Source organism: Oncorhynchus mykiss, chromosome 31 (assembly GCF_013265735.2).
Source record: "Oncorhynchus mykiss isolate Arlee chromosome 31, USDA_OmykA_1.1, whole genome shotgun sequence".
Classification (NCBI taxonomy): Eukaryota; Metazoa; Chordata; class Actinopteri; order Salmoniformes; family Salmonidae; genus Oncorhynchus; species Oncorhynchus mykiss.
Window position 1 is genome coordinate 30,319,040 of NC_050571.1, and position 21,460 is coordinate 30,340,499.

Below are 21,460 nucleotides of genomic sequence, written 5' to 3' on the forward strand. Positions count from 1 at the left end.
TATGCCTGTTATGCTTTCATTTTTAAAAATTTAAATAGGCAAGTCAGTTAAGAACAAATTCTTATTTACAATGACAATGACAGCCTAGGAACAATGGGTCTGCCTTGTTCAAGGGCAGAACGACAGATTTTTTACCTTGTCAGTTCGGGGATTTGATGTAGCAACCGTTACTGGCCCAACGCTCTAACCACTAGGCTACCTGCTGCCCCTTTAGATTGTGTGGTAAATATATTCTGTCTTCTGAATATGGATTCATCCAGTCCAATGGTATTACTGAGTTTTAACTGTCTTTCTCTATGTTGATCATTATTAAAGTTCACAGACAAAAATAAATGGATTATTAAAGTGGCAATATGTAACTTTTTGGGCGACCTGACTAAATTGACATAAATGTGAGCTATAGATTTATAATTCTATTTGAAAGCGAAACGATTTCGGCATAGTGCAGTTTTAAGAGATTAACAACTAATTTGGATTTTGTAGCTATACTTAAGTATACCCAAGATAATCGATGCTGGTGGGAGGAGCTATAAGACAGACTGATTGTAATGGCTGGAATGGAGCTAGATGCAGACACCAACCCCCGGACCTTCTGGCAAAAAATCAAACAATCAACGGAGACAAAACCAATAACATCATACCTGTGCTAAAGTCTCAAAACCAACTCATCGAAGACAACGAAACAAAAGCAACATTATTCAGAAACCACCTACAAAATGTTCATTCTTGTCCCGGCGATCCTCTCTTTGACAAAGACTGGAAAACCATCGACGACAGAGAAATGCAGAAAACAGTGTACACCTCAAATCCGACACCAGTAGACCATCCCCTCACCCGCTCTGTTAGCGTTGAAGAAATCAAGACTCACCTGAAAAAAAAAAAAAAAAACAAAGCACCAGGGGAAGACAACATTGACAGCACACTCATCAAACAAGCACCTGATGAATACCTGCACCTCCTTTCCAACCTCTTCACAGAATGTCCCACGGAAGGCTACTTTCCCCTACCTTGGAAATCTGCAGTTGTCACAATGATCCACAAACCTGGCAAAGACCCATACAACGTCACAAGTTATAGAACAATCAGCCTCCTCAGTCATGTCGGGAAGCTGTTTGAGAGAGTACTCACCCAAAGACTGAGCGGCCACATCGAGGAAATGGGCCTCCTTGGAATCCACCAAGCTGGCTTCAGGAAAGCAAGATCAACCACCGATAACATTCTAAGACTGTCAGAGGACATCCTTCGGAACTTCAAGAAAAAATAACTTACTCCTGGCGGTTTTCTTTGACATAGAGAAAACATTTGACAAGATGTGGCACAATGGACTGTGTTACCGGCTCGCAGATTCCAATCTCAAACTACCGCTCTCCATCAGAAACATCATCACCAGCTTTCTCCATAACCGTACAATTAAAGTGAAGGTCTCCACAGCAATATCCTCACCTTTCACCCCGGAGGCAGGTGTCCCACAGGGGGCAGTTCTAAGCCCGCTACTCTTTCTACTCTACATATCAGATATCTACTACCCTCCACCCACCATAGGTCAAGTCTCACAGTTTGCCGATGACCTCTGCTACTGGTCCAGCTCCAAATGTCCTCAACTTGCTGCAAAAAAACTCCAGAAGTCTATTGAAAGGATCGAGTCGTGGTCTAACATGTGGCGAGTAAAATTGAACCCACAAAATACCCAATGTGTCCTCTTCACAAGAAGCACCAGCAAAAAAAACAGGAAACCCATAGATCTCAAACTCTACGGTGAAACAATAAAAGTAGAAAAATAAGCAAAATTCCTTGGAGTCACCTTCCAGAAGAACATGCACTGGACAACCCATAAAGCGAACATAGAGAGAGAGGGACAAAAAAGACTAAACCACCTAAAAACACTGTGCGGAAGAAAATATGGAGTCTCACCTCAGACTGCTGAAAGTCTACATCAGCATATCTGGACTGACATCAATAAACAATAGACAGTCAATCATTGGCCAGAAGTTCATCAACAGAGCCACTCACAACACATCATTGAAGGAAGCCGTGGGACAGGCCAAATGAACCACAGATACACCCATGTCCATAATGCTGAAACTGACCTAGAAGAGGGGAAGAAAAAAAATACAAAATACAAAAAAAAATATATATATATATACAACAACAACAAAATAATCATTTGTGTGTGTATGAAAATGTGTAGATATATGTGAATGCACTCCTTAGCGCCCCCACCCCTCTCCCCATGCACAGTTGTGAGCTATAATTGTAATTACGTTTTTTATCCCTTATTTTTTTACTTTTTTATTTTATTTTAGATATTTTTTTATTTTTTTACTGCTATTTTTAAAGCAAAACACCACGAACTCATGCCGGGGAAAGCAAAAAGGCGAAACTGGCCTGCCCTGCCTCTTCCACCAATCGAATTGTTTCTTATGGACAGAAAAGAGCAGAGGCTCTGAGCTGTCCGATCAGGTCCATTGTCTACTTACTTGCTGGAATGGAATTCTTGGAACTGAGTCAAATGTGGTTTCCATATGTTTGTTTTTGATAACTTTCTAATTATTCCATTCCATTCCAGCAATTACAATGAGCCCATTCGCCTATCAAATTCTATTAGTCACATACACATGTTAAGCAGATATTATTGCGGATGCGGATAGCGAAATGCTTGTGTTTCTAGCCCAAACAGTGCAGTAATTTCTGTAACTATATCATATAGTTCTTTTTTGAATGAGCATGTATATGAAAGTACTTATATATTCTTGATTTGATAGCACGTATTGTTGAGCTCAGTGATTTTACTCAGCTCAAAGTAACACGTTTTTAGCGTTCCTCTGCTCTGCTGAATGCTCTTGCCTGCAATGCTATTCTTCAGTTTCACTCCAACACATTAGGTGGCAGCATTGTTAGTGGCGCGCTCACCAGTGAGTGTTTCGGGTTAATTCAAAATGGCTGCGCCCTGAGCATTAGTTGAAGGTGTCTGCTTTGAGCATTGAATAACGGGAAGGTACGGTAAAGGGGACTTTTTTCTTTCTTACATCTGTGTCTGCTAGCTAGCTTAGTCTTTGCAGTTTGTTTGAATGTGTATACATACTATTTATCTAACGTTAGCTAGCAAACGATAGCTCCTATTCTGCAATGTAACTAGCACGAGCTCACACTAACTAGCAAAAAGAGGATATTAGCTAAATGTTGTGTGCTTCTTTGCACTGCTGCTCAAACTGTTTTGTAATCACCTTTTCTATGGTTGGTGCCAGGAATTAGCTGGACCACTGTTTCAATTGTTTTGACGAGTAGTTATGTGCATGGTTTGTCAATAATAAAATAAAACACACTTTACAGACGTCAAATCTTCAATCACAGTGACGTCACTCGAACTCTCCAGTACAGCAATGTACTAGTTATGTCTTCCGTCTATGAAGAGCTGAAGGGAATACAGAATGGCATTTGCACAAGAACGAACCACCTCTCCTGTCTCAGTAATTGTCCTCGTCTTCTTTCCTTCATTCTGCACTCATCTGATAACACTGGCAATGGTGGATGCCTATAGGGAATGAGCTTTTCTCTGCTTCCATGCACATTCTCATCAGTGTATATGAGGCAAAGGAGACGAGGAAGCCTGCAGTGTTTCCATTAGTTAGATTCCGTTGCAAAACATTTGGTCTGTTAAACGTTTTGCAACAGAAATCGTTTACCATTTTAGGGAGCAAACGGAAGCCGGGGGGGGAGGAAACTTAGAAACTTATTTGCTAAACGTTTTCCATTTGGAGTAAACGGTTTCAAGTGAAAAACATTTTGCAACAGAATCCGGCTAATGCATTCACGCATAATGTGCACCTCTATTTATAATAGTAGGTCTGAACAGGACCCCATGGGCTTGTTCATGTAATTGAAACAACATGCACAGCGCTGCAGATGTCAACTGGAGCTGCCCCTGAGGCCTCATTTTATAACCGCTGAGTACATTTCGCACTAAACTTCTGCGTGCACCTTTTCAGAAAAGTCTGCGCACCTACCAAAATATTGAGGTTTATTAACTTGGTGCACGCCATTCATACGCATGTTTCCCATAATAAATCAGTCATGTTGTAAAACTGTGTGTGTGGAAACGAGCATTGATACTCCACCTTTTATGGTGACAACGCCTTTATTTGCTGTATAATTTGGAACTATTGACGTTATGCCATGACACGCAAAATACGAATGAAATATTTCCAGTATCTTCACATTTTGTTGTGGTACAGCTTGCATAACATTTTATTTCGTCCATGTACACCCAATACCCCACAATGACAGGGAAAATGTGTTTGTAGACATTTTTGCAAATTTATTTTGAAAGAAATGCAGATCTCATTCACATAAGTTTTCACACCCCTGAGTCAGAACTTTGTAGAAGCACCTTTGGCAGCAATTACAGCTGAGTCTTTCAGGGTAAGTCTCTATGAGCTTGCTACATCTTTCCAAAAATGTTCAAGCTCTGTTAAATTGGTGGTTGTTCATTGCTAGACTACAATTTTCAGGTCTTGCTATAGATTTTCATGTAGATTAAGTCAACTGTAACTCGGCCACTCAGGAACGTTCACTGTCTTCTTGGTAATCAACTCCATTGTAGATTTGTTATTGTGTTTTAGGTTACTGTCTTGCTGTAACATGAATTAATCTCCCAGTGTCTGGTGGAAAGCAGACTGAACCAGGTTTTCCTCTAGGATTTTGCCTGTACTTCAGGCTCCATTCAGTTTATTTTTTTATCCTGAAAAACTTCCCGGTCCTTAACAATTACACCCATAACATGATGCAGCCACCACTATGCTTGAAAATATAGAGTGGCACTCAGTAATGTGTTTTTATTGGATTTGCCCCAAACATAAAACTTTGTATTCAGGACAAAAGCGTGAATTGCTTAGCCACATTTTTTTGCAGTGCCTTGTTACAAACAGGATGCATTTGGGGGATAGAAAAAAATGATGTACAGGCTTCCTCCTCTTCACTCAGTCAATTAGTATTGTGGAGTAACTACAATGTTGTTGATCCATCCTCAGGTTAAAACTCACAGCCATTTAAGTTCTAACTGTTTTAATCACCATTGGCCTCATGTTGAAATCCCTGAGTGGTTTCCTTCCTCTTCGGCAACTGAGTTAGGAAGGACGCCTGTGTCTTTGTTGTGACTGGGTGTATTGATGCACAAAGTGTAATTTAATAACTTCACCATGCTCAAAGGGATATTCAATGTCTGCTTTTTATTTTATTTTCACCCAACTACCAATAGGTGCAAGTCTTTGATAGGCATTGGAAAACCTCCCAGGTCTTTTTGGTTGAATCGGTTTTAAATTCACTGCTTGACTGAGGGTCTCGACAGATAATTTTTGTACCTCACACATACAATTTTAGGTAGTCGTAAAAATTCAATAAAAAAAAAATCATGTTAAACACTATTGAGTCCATGCAACTTGTTAAGTACATTTTTATTCCTGAACTTATTTACGCTTGCCATTACAAAGCGTTTGAAAACTTATTGACTTAAGACGTTTCCACTTTTTGTGTGTGTGGGAGAGAATCTTTATCAGTAATTTATGCTGTATCTGGATGAGGACTTTCTTTTTCAGACACTGACAATGGACCTGAATTAGAGGTCGACCAGTTATGATTTTTCATCGCCGATACAGATTATTGGAGGACCAAAAAAAGCCGATACCGATTTAATTGGACGATTTTAAAATGTGTAATAATGACAATTACAACAATACTGAATGAACACTAATTTGAATTTAATATAATACATCAATAAAATCAATTTAGCCTCAAATAAATAATGAAACATGTTCAATTTGGTTTACATAATGCAAAAACAAAGTGTTGGAGAAGAAGGTAAAAGTTTAATGCCAGCTAGCAACTTACCTTGGCTTACTGCATTCGTGTAACAGGCAGGCTCCTCGTGAGGCAGGTGGTTAGAGCGTTGGACTAGTTAACTGCAAGTTTTCAAGATTGAATCCCCGAGCTGACAAGGTAACAATCTGTTGTTCTGCCCCTGAACGAGGCAGTTAACCCACCGTTCCTAGGCCGTCATTGAAAATAAAAATGTGTTCTTAACTGACTTGCCTAGTTAAATAAAGATTAAATAATGGTAGAAAAAAAAATTGGCAAATCGGTGTCCAAAAATACAGATTTCCGATTGTAATAACTTGAAATTGGCCCTAATTAATCGGCCATTCTGATTAATCGGTCAACCTCTACTATGCATTCAGGCAGGTAGCGTTCTCCTGGCATCCGTCAAACCCAGATTCATCTATCTGACTGCCAGATGGTGAAGAGTGATTCTTCACTCCAGAGAACGCGTTTCCACTGCTCCAGAGTCCAATGGTGGCGTGCTTTTTACCACCCCAGCCGATGCTTGGCATTGCTCATGGTAATTTTATGCCTATGTGCAAGTGCGGCTGCTCGACTATGGAAACCAATTTCATGAAGCTCCTGACGAACAGTTCTTGTATTAGCGTTACTTCCAGAGGCAGTTTGGGACTCGGTGGTGAGTGTTGCAACCGAGGACAGACGATTTTTACGCACTGCACGCTTCAGCACTCGGCGGTCCCGTTCTGTGAGCTTGTGAGGCCTACCACTTCGCGGCTGAGCCGTTGTTGCTCTTAGATGTTTCCACTTCAATAACAGCACTTACAGTTGAAAGTCACTGAGCTCTTCAGTAAAGCCATTCTACTGCCAATGTTTGTCTATGGAGTTTGCATGGCTGTGTCCTCGATTTGATATACGTCAGCAATGGGTGCGGTTGAATCCACTAATTTTGAACGGATGTCCACATACTTCTGTGTGAGATAGATATATATATATATATATATATATATATATATATATATATATATATATATATAACGTGTTTTTGTTCAGTATAGATCAGCTGTTAAATTCAACTGTATATCGGTATTATAAACTGCTGCCTATGATAGTAAATATAGGCTAGACCTATTTACTAGGCTACTAGGGTCCAATTAAATGAGATGCACATGGTAATTTGTTGAAGGCTATGGCTTCTTTGGGAATATGAACCTATCACAACCAGAAAAGGTGAGGAATATATTCTGCAATGGTTATGAAAATGAAAGGAAAAAGGTTCCTATGTCAAATTATTTTGGATTTTTGCTCTTCTCACTAGTGGTATATTGCTGCGTTCTGTTTTTGTTTTTTGTATGAATAAGCTTTTATAACCCCATTTTGCACAAAATACTTACTTTCCATCTTGCAATGCAATATTTCAACCACTAGCAGATGTGAGTACGCATGGTCTAAAGTTTGCTGTGAGGTGAGCACATTCTTACGTCAAGTAAAATTTGTATAAATGCCAACTTTCGCATGAACTGGCGCGCACACACATTTTGGGGTATATGTGTACTTAAGCATGGTTTTATAAATGAGGCCCCTGGAAATGATCAGAGGCCCGTCAGCCCAGTTTCTAGCCAGTCTTAGCAGCAGCTGCCTGACATGATCACTATTTTGAGATTTCAGCTTTATCAATATTACGTTTGGGCTTGGTAGAGTGATCTACTGTATAGCCTTGTCTAGACATGGTCAGTTAGCATTTTGTGAGCATTTCTCCAAGACTTTACTTATTGAGTTCTTTGTCTGGCCTTGAGAATTGGTGGCAAATCTGATGGCCGAATGGTAAATAACATCTAGCCGCTCGAGAGCACCCTTACCTGCCGATCTATAAATGATGTCTGCGTAATCTAGCATGGGTAGGATGGTCCTCTGAATCAGGGTTAGTTTGGCAGCTGGGGTCAAAGAGGAGCGATTACGATAGAGGAAACGAAGCCTAGATTTAACTTTAGCCTGCAGCTTTGATATGTGCTGAAAGGAGGACAGTGCACTGTCTAGCTGTAGTTGTATGAGGTGACTACCTCAAGCTCTCAACCCTCAGCGGTAGTAATAACACCTGTGGGAAGAGGGGCATTCTTCTTACCAAACCACATGACCTTTTGTTTTGGAGGTGTTTCGAACAAGGTTAAGGGTAGAGAATGCTTGTTGGACACTAAAGAAAGCGTTGTTGCAAAGCAGGCAGGCAGTGACTGAGACAACAGATTTTCTGACTTTATACACTGCACTCTTTGAGAGAGGTAGTTAGCAAACCAGGACAAAGACCCCTCAGAGACACCAATACTCCTTCGCCGGCCCAAAAGCATGGAATAGTCTCGTATCAAAAGCTTTGGCCAAGTCCATAAAAATAGCTGCACAATATTGCCTAGAAGGGCAATGGTGACATCATTGACAACCTTTAAGGTTGCAGTGACACATCCATAACCTGAGCGGGAACCAGATTACCAGAGGTGGGACCAAGTCAATGTTTTTCAAGTCACAAGTAAGTCTCAAGTCTTAGCACTCAAGTCCCAAGTCAAGACAGGCAAGTCCGAGTCGTCTCAAGTCCTAAACAAGTCATAATGTGCTCTTCACCAAATGTAATACCATTTCATATTTAACAAGAGTAATAGTATATTACATTTATGCAAATCATGAATGCTTTTATAAATATGTATTACTTCCCAAAAACATTATTTCCATGGAAATACATGGGTAGCCATGAGAAGAGAGAACAAAATATTGTAGGTCTCTCTCTCTCTCCAGATATACTCTAGACGCCTAAAATAATCCTGCCGTAAAGTTACAATCATTTATTAAAAGGTACATCTAAACAACTGATACTGAACTTCAAGTAGGCCTACAATTTGAACACTGGCATGAATGTCTGAGAAAAAAATACAGATCCCAAAGATGGGAGATAAAACCTGAACATGAAGACGCCGTGTGTGTGTGTGTGTGTGTGTGTGTGTGTAATGCATAAACAGTTTCATTTTTTTCTCTTATCTCCGGGCCCTATGATGCATTGCATTTGCAAAAGACCAAATTCGATAAAAGTCTGTCAGTCATTTGTGCTCGATGAGGCCGCGGTATGATGCCACCATGGCTGAAGACACGCTCCACTGGAGGCTCTGCCAAGACCCTGATGGCCACTCGGGACAGTGAAGGAAGAGCCTTCCTGTTCATTGCCCAGAAAAAAGAGGACATTCTGTCCTTCGCATATGTCAAGGTAGTGACTTAACTGTAGTGCTGGAGTGATCCCAACAGTTTCCTTCTGCCTCTTACAGTATGCTGCAAACGGCCCTTCTTCTTGTCCAAGACTATGGTCCTCTCGCTCTTCCTCATCAACAAGAGGCACAGCTTGCTCAGTCCCTGCAGCATCTTGCAGAATCAGTTCTGGCAAAACATGTAAAAGCAGAAACAAAAAGTCCGGTATTGGCGATGCAGTGGGTTAAACTGAAAAAGTATTATTGTTGCAGTCAATTGGATTAAATTATGAGAAGTAACATTAAACTCAATATTTACCTTTCACTCTTTGTGTCACCTCCTTCTTGACCAGCACATGGTGGTCCACCCACATCAGAGAAAAAGCTGGATCCAAGGCAGCTGCTTTGAGGTAGACTGGATCTGAAAAGGGGGCAGTGATTCCATCTTGTGTCCTGGCCATTTTCACATTGAAGATTCCAAGAAATATTTTGTTCAGGGATGCCTGGAGACTTCTGACCAGGCCGCTCAGGAAATGGACTTGAGGCTTCCGCTGCTCCAGGTGGTGATTCAGGGACAGGACCGAGGGAACAACAGAACTGATTGTGACCTATCTTCTCCCCCTGTGTCATATCTGTTGCTTCTCCAAATGGCCTCAGGATGTCCACCAACTCCTTCAACTTACTCCACTCCCGTACTGTGAACAACAACAACTCTGTGCCCAGCCTTTTCTAGAACATGACTGAGCTTTTGATGGTCACATGTCTGTGTTGAGTTCCATCTTTTGTTGACAGCAGCAGGGATGCCTCTTTCCCCAAATTCAGCCTCAAACACCTCTTTGAATGTTGTACTTGTATGTAGCAGTGAGCTGATTTTTGATAACTTTGAAAGAGGAGTCATCACTTGTTTCTTTCAAGCCATCTTCCACCACCAGCTGGAGAGTGTGGGCTAAACACTGCAAGCGCTGTTTTTTTTGCAATAGCAGTATCAACTGTTTGCTGGTCTTCCAGGGTTAGGTCATTCCAGAGCTCTGGGTCATCAAGGTGACCTTCGTCATGAACTTCATCTTATTGTTCAATGGGGAAGCACAACGTGAATGCTTTTCTCATGTTGGTAGCATTGTCACTAATGATATAGTCCAATTTATCTTTAATGCTGTACTCACCACATATGGCCTCAAATTTCTCACAGATTCTTTTGGCCTTGTGTGGTCACAGGAAGCAGTCACAGGCCAAGCGATTGAACTTGAGCTGTATCCTCTCCATCTTTCTCCATACAGTTCAGTGACACCAAGGAACCCCCTCGTCTTTCGGTCGGAACAAATGTCCACTGTCACTGAAACATGGTCTGTGTTCAGTTTTGAACATCCCTCTGTAGCGAGGTTCTTTTGATGTCAATGTTCTACGACATACTGGGCTGTGCTTACTGTCAACCGCTGACAGAAAGTGACAAACTCTTGTTTTCCACAATAGACAGTGGCAAATTGCAATCGATAACCAGGTCGGACATGATTGCATTGTTGAAAGCTTTCTGCTGTTCAAGATTCATGCTGTACTGCCCTACACGGGTCTCCATGAACTGTGAGATTGGAGACTGTTGTGGTTCACTTGTGACATGTTTGTTCATCTGGTTTTGTTCAAATCTGTAAGCATAAAAAAAATAATAATTGAGCGGGGCAGTAGCACAATCTTGCCTGGTCTCAATCTTGGGTGTAATGATCACGTTCCTGCACTGGCTGACTCTGGAGGCTCATTGATTTAATGTTATGTTAGCCTACATGCTATACTAGCAAAGTTAGATACAGCTGTTGGCTATATTAGCCACGACTTACCGTTCTTTGTGCAGCTTCAAATGTCAAACAAAGTTGGAAGTTGTTGCGTCTCACTCTGTAATTTTCTTCCCGCATGTTTTGCAAGTTGCAATCCGTGTTTTGTTGACTACAGCGTAGTCTGTTGATACCCAAAATTATTATTTTCGGATAATCTTTCTAATGGCTCAATCTGAATTGACCCGCTGACGTTCCTCTGCACTGCCACGCACAACTTTTTCTCCGCTGTCACAATTGGATTGGCTGCTGTCCGATTCAAACTTAAATCAGTTAAATGAAGAGTTGATACACTGCACACTTTTTTTTTCCCCCTCTTTTTTTCTTAACGGCATCATTTTTTAGATTTGGGCTTTGGGTGTGTATCAAGTCAGGTCGAGTCATAAGGCTCAAGTCAAGTCACAAGTCATTGGTGTTAGTCAAGTTGCAAGTCATCATATTTGGGACGCTAGTCCAACCTCTGGAGAATACTATAGACATCAAGAAAGCCAGTCAGTTGTTTATTGACAAGTTTTTCCAACTCTTTTGATAAACAGGGCAAACTAGAAATAGGCCTATAACAGTTAGGATCAGCTTGGTCTCCCCCTTTTAAATAAAGGATGAACTGTGGCTGCCTTCCAAGCAATGGGAACCTCCCCAGAAAGGGGAGAGAGGCTTGGCGTTGATAGGGGCGGCAACCTTAAAGAAGAAAGGGTCTAAACCATCTGACCCAGATGTTTTTTTGGGGTCAAGTTTAAGGAGCTCCTTTAGCACCTCGGACTCAGTGACTGCCTGCACTGCCTGCAGGGAGAAACTTTGTAGCGGGGCAGGGTGAGAAGCATCGGGGCTAGTCGCATTAGAAGGGGTGGGAGATGAGGAAATGTTGGACGTGCAAGGAGGCATGGCTGAGTCAAATAGGAATCCTGACTTAATGAAGTTGTGATTTAAAGAGCTCAGCCATGTGCTTCTTGTCAGTAACAATCACATCATCAACATTAAGGGACATGGGCAGCTGTGAGGTAGAGGGTTTATTCTCCAGGTCTTTAACAGTTTTCCAGAACTTCTTGGGGTTAGATCCACAGAGCGAGAACTGCTCCTTAAAGTAACTAACTTTGGCCTTCCGGATAACGTGAGTGCACTTATTTCTCATTTGCCTGAACGATAGCCAGTTCATGAAGGAAGGCTTGCTCATTAAAGTTTTTTTAGCAAGCGTCTATGACAAATCAGGACAGGTAGTTTCACTGAGCAGCCATTACGAACACAGGCTGTAAAACAGTGATCACTAAGGTCATTACAGAAAACACCAAACTGTTACCTATCAGGATTATCTTGGACTTCGCCATCAATTGTCATCTGAAGTTTTGGCATCTTCCATAAATTGTGGCCATGAATCGGCCATAGAAATAGTTAGAAAGAATAAGATGACCCTCCGCACGGAAATTTGGATAACTATTGAAAGATGGTGTATATGCGTTTTTCTATTGTTATGGAAACAGTGCAGCCTCTGGTAGGTAGGCGGCTGGCAGGCTTCAGCTGCGGTACAGCAAAGCCAAGTCAGCCCGTGCTTATGGGGGAAGTGAAATGATAGGCTACGACGATTTTGCTCATGATCATGCACGCTTCATTTTCCTTATCTGGATAGACACTCGTAACGTTAGATAGAAACCACACCAATCAATGCAGTGGCATGTGTAGTGAAGCAATTTTAGTGGTCAAAACCATTCCTCTGTGGGCAATGGGGGGAGCAGGTTAACAAAATGCTATCATATAACACAATTATACCATTTATAAAATGGTCATATACACTCATTGGCAAGTTTATTAGGTATACCACCCCGTTGAGGAGTGGAAAAACATTGCCACATCCCACGAATCCCAGTTCCTGTTGCGTCATGATGATGGCAAAGTCAGGATTTGGTGTCAATAGCATGAGCCCATGGTCCCATCCTGCGTGATGTCAATTGTTTCGGCTGGTGGCGTAATGGCACACGTTAGGGTCCCTTAATACCAATTTAGCAACGTCTGAATGCCACACCGTATCAAAGTCGTTGCTGACCAGGTGCATCCCTTCATGGCTACATGGGGGTTCGACACAGTACTAGATGGGTGTACTTAATAAACTGGCCACTTGAGGTATTTTTGATAATTCCTCTTAAAGATAGGCCCCCTTTTAAATTTTCGCCAAAAATGACATACCCAAATCTAACTGCCTGTAGCTCAGGCCCTGACGCAAAGATATGCATATTCTTGATACCATTTGAAACGAAACACTTTGAAGTTTTCAAAATGTGAAATGAATGTAGGAGAATATAACACATTAGATCTGGTAGAAGATAATACAAAGAAAAAAACAACCGTTTGTATTTTTTTTTTGTACCATCTTTGAAATGCAAGAGAAAGGCCATAATGTATTTTATTTTTATTTTACCAGGTAAGTTGACTGAGAACATGTTCTCATTTGCAGCAACAACCTGGGGAATAGTTACAGGGGAGAGGAGGGGGATGAATGAGCCAATTGTAAACTGGGGATTATTAGGTGACCGTGATGGTTTGAGAGACAGATTGGGAATTTAGCCAGCCAGATTGGGAATTTAGCCAGGACACCGGGGTTAACACCCCTACTCTTACGATAAGTGCCATGGGATCTTTACTTTAATGACCTCAGAGAGTCAGGACACCCGTTTAACGTCCCATCCGAAAGACGGCACCCTACACAGGGCAGTGTCCCCAATCACTGCCCTGGGGCATTGGGATATTTTTGTAGACCAGAGGAAAGAGTGCCTCCTACTGGCCCTCCAACACCACTTCCAGCAGCATCTGGTCTCCCATCCAGGGACTGACCAGGACCAACCCTGCTTAGCTTCAGAAGCCAGCCAGCAGTGGTATGCAGGGTGGTATGCCAGCCCAGGTGCAGTTTAGATTTTGTCCTCTAGATTGCAGCAGTGTATGTGCAAAGTTTAAGACTGATCCAATGAACCATTGCATTTCTGGTCAAAATGTTGTATCAAGACTTCCCAAATGTGCCTAATTTGTTTATTAATAACTTTTCATGTTCTAAACTGTGCACTCTCCTCAAACAATAGCATGCTATTATTTCACTGTAATAGCTACTGTAAATTGGACAGTGCAGTTGGATTAACAATAATTTTTCTGCCAATATCAGATATGTCCATGTCCTGGGAAATGTTCTTGTTACTTACAACCGCATACTAATTGCATTAGCCTACATTAGCTCAACCGTTCCGCAGGGGACTCACCCGTCCTTTAGAAGTTTTAGCTAGGCAAGTCAGGTAAGAACACATTTTTATCTACAATGACTGCCTACCCCGGCCAAACCCTAACCCGGACTATGCTGGGCCAATTGTGCACCGCCCTATGGGACTCCCAATCACGGCCGGTTGTGATACAGTCTGGAATCGAACCAAGGTCTGTAGTGACGCCTCTAGCACCGAGATGCAGTATCTTCGACAGCTGAGCCTGTGTGTGTGTGTGTGTGTGTGTGTGTGTGTACATAAATAAAAATAGACAAGCAAAAAATAATAAGTCAACATTGACAAATGTTCGGGTAAAAAAAATAAGTGGAGGTGCAAAAACCCAAGTTTCACCCCCGTTTTAAATTTTCTCCAGGCAGCCAAGTGAACACAAGGCTTTGGCTCATCTCAGTTGCGAAGAGTAATAATTTTGCAGCTGTTTCTGATTAATAAACATACTGGTGTGTGGTAACGTTTAAATTAAAACCCAGCTCTGAAACAAAATTTAGGCTGAAAAATAATTTGTATGCCGTATCATAGGAAAAGACACTGCATACACATGGATTTGCATGAAGTGAGCAGTTGGGATTTCTCACTTCATGCCCAAATATATCATACTTTGACTAAAACGAAGAATCATGGATTTATACCTCATGGGTAAGCTCTGGCCATAGACTTTCAGTTTGAAAAGGGAAATTTGTAAGTCCAATTTTCTCTGTGAACATGTCTGCTTTAATTGACATGTTTAGCTTTGTTCTTCATCTGGTCTATGTTCCTATCAGTATTGATCAGAACTTCAAGACCTCCTTTGCATTTGATTGACAGGCTAAACTATATTAATCTCATCCAGACCTATGGTGTGATTCATTGGGGTTCTATTGACTTTGGTGGTGACAATTCATTGCTGTGCATAACATCACAATGTTTGACAGAGGACATGTAAGGCCTGTGTCCCTTGACTGATTACGAAGGCTGAGGGTACAAGGCCCCAAGCCTGTGTGTTTGCAGAAATATCTTCAAATTATGTCCCAATTTGACTGTTGTTCAATAAGAGGTTGATGCTTTCTTTTGTGATCAATGTTTGGCTAGGAAAAGAAAGTCGATTCCTAATTTCTTATTGATTATCCAGTCTCAAGTGTTTTAGCATGCTCATCAATGGTAGGTTGGCTCTAGAAGCACAGCAGGTGCAGAAATAGCAATACACATATCACCTTCTAATAATGTATCAGCTACATATCTCCAAGAGAATATTGAGTTACAAAGAGCGGTATGATTTAGGAATGCAAAATGCAGTATTGTGAAATGTTGTTGCTGTTATCTAGGTCAGTACTTCACGAGCCCTCTGCTTGGCCTTCTGATGAACAATTTAATTTTTAGCGGGAACTGCTGTTTTCATTATTCATACTCGGGCTTGGGTCGTGGTGCATTAAAGCATGACACAGTCACTTCCTCACACTGCAAATGTTATTCCCGAACTCCCATATTTGGAGTACTAACTCCACATTTTCTGCCATTTCAAATGACTGTCTAGTGTATTTTACCATAATTCCACATCTTGCCTTGCATGTCTGTGTTTGTGTTAGGATGATGGTCCATTTATACATAAAATAAATAAAAAAAGGAATATAACTCCTAAGGCAGTTTGTCAGTTTCCTCAGTTTTTTGTTAATTTATTTTAATTTCTCTGTGCTATTTCTTTGATCGTTGCTTTTTCCCCCCACCTGAAATTGGGCAGATTACCCTGCTCATCTATGAATGCTGGACTCCTCTCTTTCTGACTCGCTCCCTAATCAATTTGAACTGCTACATGATTATTTTACAGGGGAATTACACGTTATGTGAGTAGCATGAAATTGACTGCCAAAATGTAGTGGCTGACCTGAGTAACATTTTCAAGGGCTAGAGTAGAGTTCTTAAAACCAAAATAATATTTGCGTTGCCCCACAATTAGCGACCCAGTTTGAATTCCGTTAACATTCTTACTAAGCCTCAAAATTGCTTTTCATTTAAGGACGATTCTGTGGAAAAGTCAACCTAGGCATCCCCAAATAAGGTTAGCATTTTCCGAATGAAACCACGTTCATAATTGTCCTTAAGGTACAGTTAGAGTTCAGGCTTTATTTTAAATGTTTAAGTAGGACATTTTATGGATTTTGACTGTTAAGGATTAGGATGCCAAGTCTCAAAGGCGCTTCAGTTTTTTGGTGTGTGTTTTACAGTCTTGTAAAGGTGACTGGGACAGGCAGTCTAACATCCATAATGTTTTGGAGGATAAATATATTATTATTTATTTTTTTTACGTGCTCCTTACTTTCAAATATCTTAACTTTCTATGTAAAGCTGGCTTTCATCAATGTTTTAATATGGTCTATAATTGTTTTCTCTCCATAAAAATGTGCATTCACCACATTTTGTGTGCTTGTTCTGAAATGTATTCATCAGGCTTTTACTGAAGCAACTGATAATGTTATTTTGGAAAATGTATGCTGAAATGAATTTCTCATACGTGGCAGTACTAGATAAGTGTTTATCAACGATTTGTGAATAGTCCTGGAGTTCAACTGAAAGCTCCCCAAAATATACTGACTTCATCCAGTGTCCAGAAAAGTGGATTGGTAGTGTACAGTAGGCACATGTATAGTGGGTTGAAATTAGGGACACCCTTAACAAAGATGCGCAGTAATGATTGTATAAAATAAATGATTCCAATACTGAGCTATATTGTATGGTCAACATTTTTGGGAAATGATGTTGTTATACTAATACAATTGCTCAGAAAGAGATTTTGTTTAACAAGTAATACTTTTTTCCCTCAAAGGTAGGGGTCAAAATGATTAACACCCCTAAAAGTTGAAAAGTAGTCAAGTTTACTATTTGGTCCCATATTCCTGTAACGTAATGACTACATCCATACAGAGGGTCAAAGATCATACATGCTAATCTCCCCTGTTATTGGTAATGGTGAGAGGTTAGCATATTTTGGGGGGTATGACCTTTTTGAGCCTCAAACTTTCTCACTCATCTGTAATCATGGTAGCATCCACATTAATGTAGAGGTGTTTAGAAATTGCCTGTTTTATAATAAAAGTAATTCCAAAATGACACTACATTATTTTTCAATTCTATTGGGCACAAATGATCTGAAACACAACCAAAACAAGCTGCAAATGGTTCCAGCAAGTTTGCAGTCACACGCTTGATGTTGTCCTTGCACGCTACTGTAGGAATATGGGACCAAATACTAAACATTTTCTTATTTTCTAAGAATCTTTCAGGGGTGACCCCTACACTTTTGAGGAAAAGTATTACTTGTTCAACAAAATCTCTTACTCTAAGCAATTGTTTTAGTATGAAAAGAATGGGAAAATATTTCTCCAGTATTTGAATTATTTTATACAGTCATTATTGCTCATCTTTATCACGGGTGTGAATAATTTAGGATCCCACTGTATATTGTCTAATTTGGGTAATTTGTTACAATATTTCAGAAAAATCGTCATGCAGAAAAGTTGTATTTGTGTCTAGCTTCAACTGGTAAAGGTTCATTTTTATATGTATAAAGATAGATAAATACTTGTAATGGTGTGGTGTATGGCCTTGTATACTATTCCGGCTGCCTGTAATTATGCAATTCTAGGTACTATACCATCTGCTGACATTTTTAAAAACCTTCCAAATGAAAAATGTGTTATGATATATTTTGACCAAGACATTTGAATGTCCATTCCTTCTGAAATTGCTATCCGTGATTTGATCTAAGACTTACAACCTCAGACTTTTGCTAATGTGTTCAGTCTCCCCAAAAAGCTTGTCCGTTTCATGTAACGTCCATAACACTTCTTATTTGCTTAATTTCTCAAATATTTAGAAGTCTGCTTATTTGGGTATACTGTACACAGTGCCTTCAGAAAGAATTCACACGCCTTGACTTTTTCCACATTTGGTTGTCTTACAGCCTGAATTTAAAATGGGTCAAGTAACAAAAAAATGTGAGTGGCCTACACACAATGACAAAGTGGCATTATGTCGTTTTGAAGTTTTTACAGATGAATAAACAATGAAAAGCTTAAATATATTGAGTCAAGTTCAGGAGTAATTAGGTGCATAATAAGTTACATGGACACACAGTGTGCAATAAGTGTTTGACATTATTTTTGAATGTCTACCTCATCTCTGTACCACACACACACACAATTATCTGTAAGGTCCTTCAGTCCAGCATTGAAATTCCAACACAGATTCAATTATAAAGACCAGGAAGGTTTTCCAATACCTCGCAAAGAAGGTCACCTATTGGTAGATGTGCAAAAAATATATATATATTGTGTAAAAATAGGTATGTCTGTCCTCTGTTGCAACACTCACTACGAAGTTCCAAATTACCTCTGGAAGCAACGTCAGCACAATAACTGTTTGTCGGGAGCTTCATGAAATAGGTTTCCATGGCCGAGCAGCAGCACACAAGCCTAAAATCACCATGTGCAATGCCAACGTTGGTTAGAGTGGTGTACAGCTTGCTGCCATTGGACTCTGGAGCAGTGGAAACACATTCTCTGGAGTGACGAATCACGCTTCACCCTCTGGCAGTCCTACAGACAAATCTTGGATTGGTGGATGCCAGGAGAACGCTACCTGCCCGAATGCATAGTGCCAACTGTAAAGTTTGGTGGAGGAGGAATAATGGTCTGGGGCTGTTTTTTCATGTTTTGGGCAAGGCCCCTTAGTTCCAGTGAAGGGAAATCTTCACGCTACAGCATACAATCATATTTACATTCCATACGATTCTGTGCTTCCAACATTGTGGCAACAGTTTGGGGAAGGCCCTTTCCTGTTTCAGCATGACAATGCTCCCATGCACAAAGCGAGGTCCATACAGACATGGTTTGTCGAGATCGGTGTGGAAGAACTTGACTGGCCTGCACAGAGCCCTGACCTCAAACCCATCAAACACCTTTGGGATGAATTGGAATGCCGACTGCAAGCCAGGCCTAATTCTCGTGTGGCTGAATGGAAGCGAATCCTTGCAACACTTCCAACGTTAGTGGAAAGCCTCCCATAAGAGTGGATGGAGGCTGTTATAGCAGCAAAGGGGAGGGTTCAACTCCATATTAATGCCCATGATTTTGGAATGAGATGTTCTATGAGCAGGTGTCCACATACTCTTGGTCATGTAGTGTATATTAGTGTTTTTCTTTTTAACAAATGTTTAGAATTTTTCTTCCACTTTGACATTAGAGTATTTTGTGTAGATCGTTGACAAGAAGACAATTTAAATCCATTTTAATCCCACTTTGTAACAACAGAATGTGGAAAAAGTCAATAGGTGTGAATACTTCCTGAAGGCACGGTACACTTCCCTCAAGGGGTACTATCGACACACATCATTTTTTAATTTCTATTTTGCTTAACCATTCCGTGAGACATTAAAGTTTAGATTTTGCGTGCAAATGTGAAGTCCATAATGCTGAAATTGCCCTTAAACAAACTCAGCTGCAGTATATAGAACAACATCTTCTCATTGGTAACTTCTTTGGATCACCAAAAGTGCCCCGCTATGTCTTTTTAGGTTGGGCAAAAAATTAGATCAACAAGAGCAGACACAAACGGAATTGTTTTTACGTCTCCTCTCCACTCCTTCGAGGTTCTAACTTTTATTGAATGCAGGTCTCACCCAATTCCACCCGGCTAAACCTTAGCTCCCTACTTGTCTCTTGTGTACACCCATTGATCTTTGGGTTTTACACCTGTGGTCTTTTCCAAGTGGGCATTACAGTCTACAGGCTTGCTATTTATGTGTTCTGGCTCTTTCTGCGGAGCAGGGCAAAGAGTTCAGCCCACTCTCCCCACTCCGCTAATTGACTGGTAATTTGGTAAATGCATTTGAAGGTGGAATGAAAAAGAAGACCCCTCTCTGCCCTTACTGTAGAGTGACGATGCTTATCCACCTGACCTTGCCTTGGCTAGGTTCCAAATGACCCCTTTACCTCTGCTGATGGGATCAGCACAGAGACATATGATGGAACTGAGTCATACAGCTTACTATGGTTCTGTACTGGTTCGGTGACGGTATCAGATTAGATACAGTGAAGACATTTGGACTGCAACCCATGTTTAATCTCAGAATCCCTAAATCCAGCGAGTACTAAGGGTCCTTCTCCCAAGGCCTTGCTTTTCACCCAGACACACTGATCCACACAATGCCCTCCAGGTGACTTGCAGGGAGATCGAAGGCAAATTCCTTTTTAAATTACTAGACTGCTACGAAATATAAACCCTCGGGCTAAACCCGGGTTGTCTTCTATCGATTAGACTGTGTGATATTTTAATGAGCCCATCATGTTTGTAAATTAGTTGTTTTAAGGTGATGTCTTTTGAAGTTAATAGCATTTTTCTGCTCAAATTTCTTACACTGTAGTTTCTCTCTCCTTACAGACGGACGGATAGACGGCGTTCCATACAGAACGGGATGTCCAAGATCTCCAAGGCCGTGAAGAAGGTGGACATGGAGGGCGTGATCCGGGCCATCGTGAGGTTAGGACAGGCGGCTCCCGGACCTCCTCCTGGGTCCTGTCCTGGGACAGGTAAACTTACTGCTCAGACTCCACTTCCTGTCTCATCTATTCTATTTCCCTTCAAACAAGAAGAGAGAAACTGTGTCAGATTCTTAACATGTCTTCTCTTGAATGTCTTGGAGTGTCAGGCTCGTGTGCATCAGTTGGTGGTTGCTCTTGAAATATACTTTGGAAGTTCCTGCCAAAAAGAAAGTGTTGGGTCCTTTTGAGGGTTGAGCTATGATGAATGATTTAGACTTCATTCTGTTAAGTTTCTCCCTCTCCCACACTGTGGGGGTTGGGGAGCTCAGGAAAATATGCCTTTGTGTGGTAGAGAGAGCTGTAATGAGGTGGGATGAGTTGCATCCAGGCAAAGCCGAGCCGTATGTTTGTCTAAAGGTACTCTCTTAGTGGTTTCGTATGCCATATGTCAGTGTTGCGGCATGCCATGCCAGTGTTTTTCTTTGCTCCCTTGCTCCATCAAGCTCTGTGTGTGTGTGTGTGTGTGTGGTAAACGGTAAATGAGTGCCAGTCGGCAGCCACTAGGCTTTAGGCACCGGCCTTGGCCCTTAAATTTCCCTCTCTCCTCTTCCTCTGCCCTTCTGACTAACCACCCCTGACAGGGGAAGCGCAGAGAGGTAGGCTGTCGGCTGCGGGGCAAATTTAAACAAACGAGAGAAATAAAAGGGGACGCAAGATACAAAAGGGAAGAACTGACAGCTTTGGTGGGGGAGAATAATTACAGTCCATAGTGAAATTAGCACACTCCAATGAGGGAGGGAGGAAAAAGAGCGGGACCACTAATA

The 21,460-nt window shown here is 41.1% G+C and overlaps 1 protein-coding gene across 1 annotated transcript in view; it reads left to right on the top strand.

Annotated features, from left to right (window-relative positions):
* Positions 1-2,783: 2,783 nt before the first annotated feature.
* LOC110504976 (39S ribosomal protein L11, mitochondrial) overlaps positions 2,784-21,460 on the top strand; it is a 61,418-nt gene continuing 42,741 nt past the window's right edge. Inside the window, 3 exon segments of the mRNA XM_036969772.1 lie at positions 2,784-3,000; positions 20,536-20,662; positions 20,664-20,684. Coding sequence (XP_036825667.1) covers positions 20,570-20,662; positions 20,664-20,684 — 114 coding nt within the window. The 5' untranslated portion in view covers positions 2,784-3,000; positions 20,536-20,569.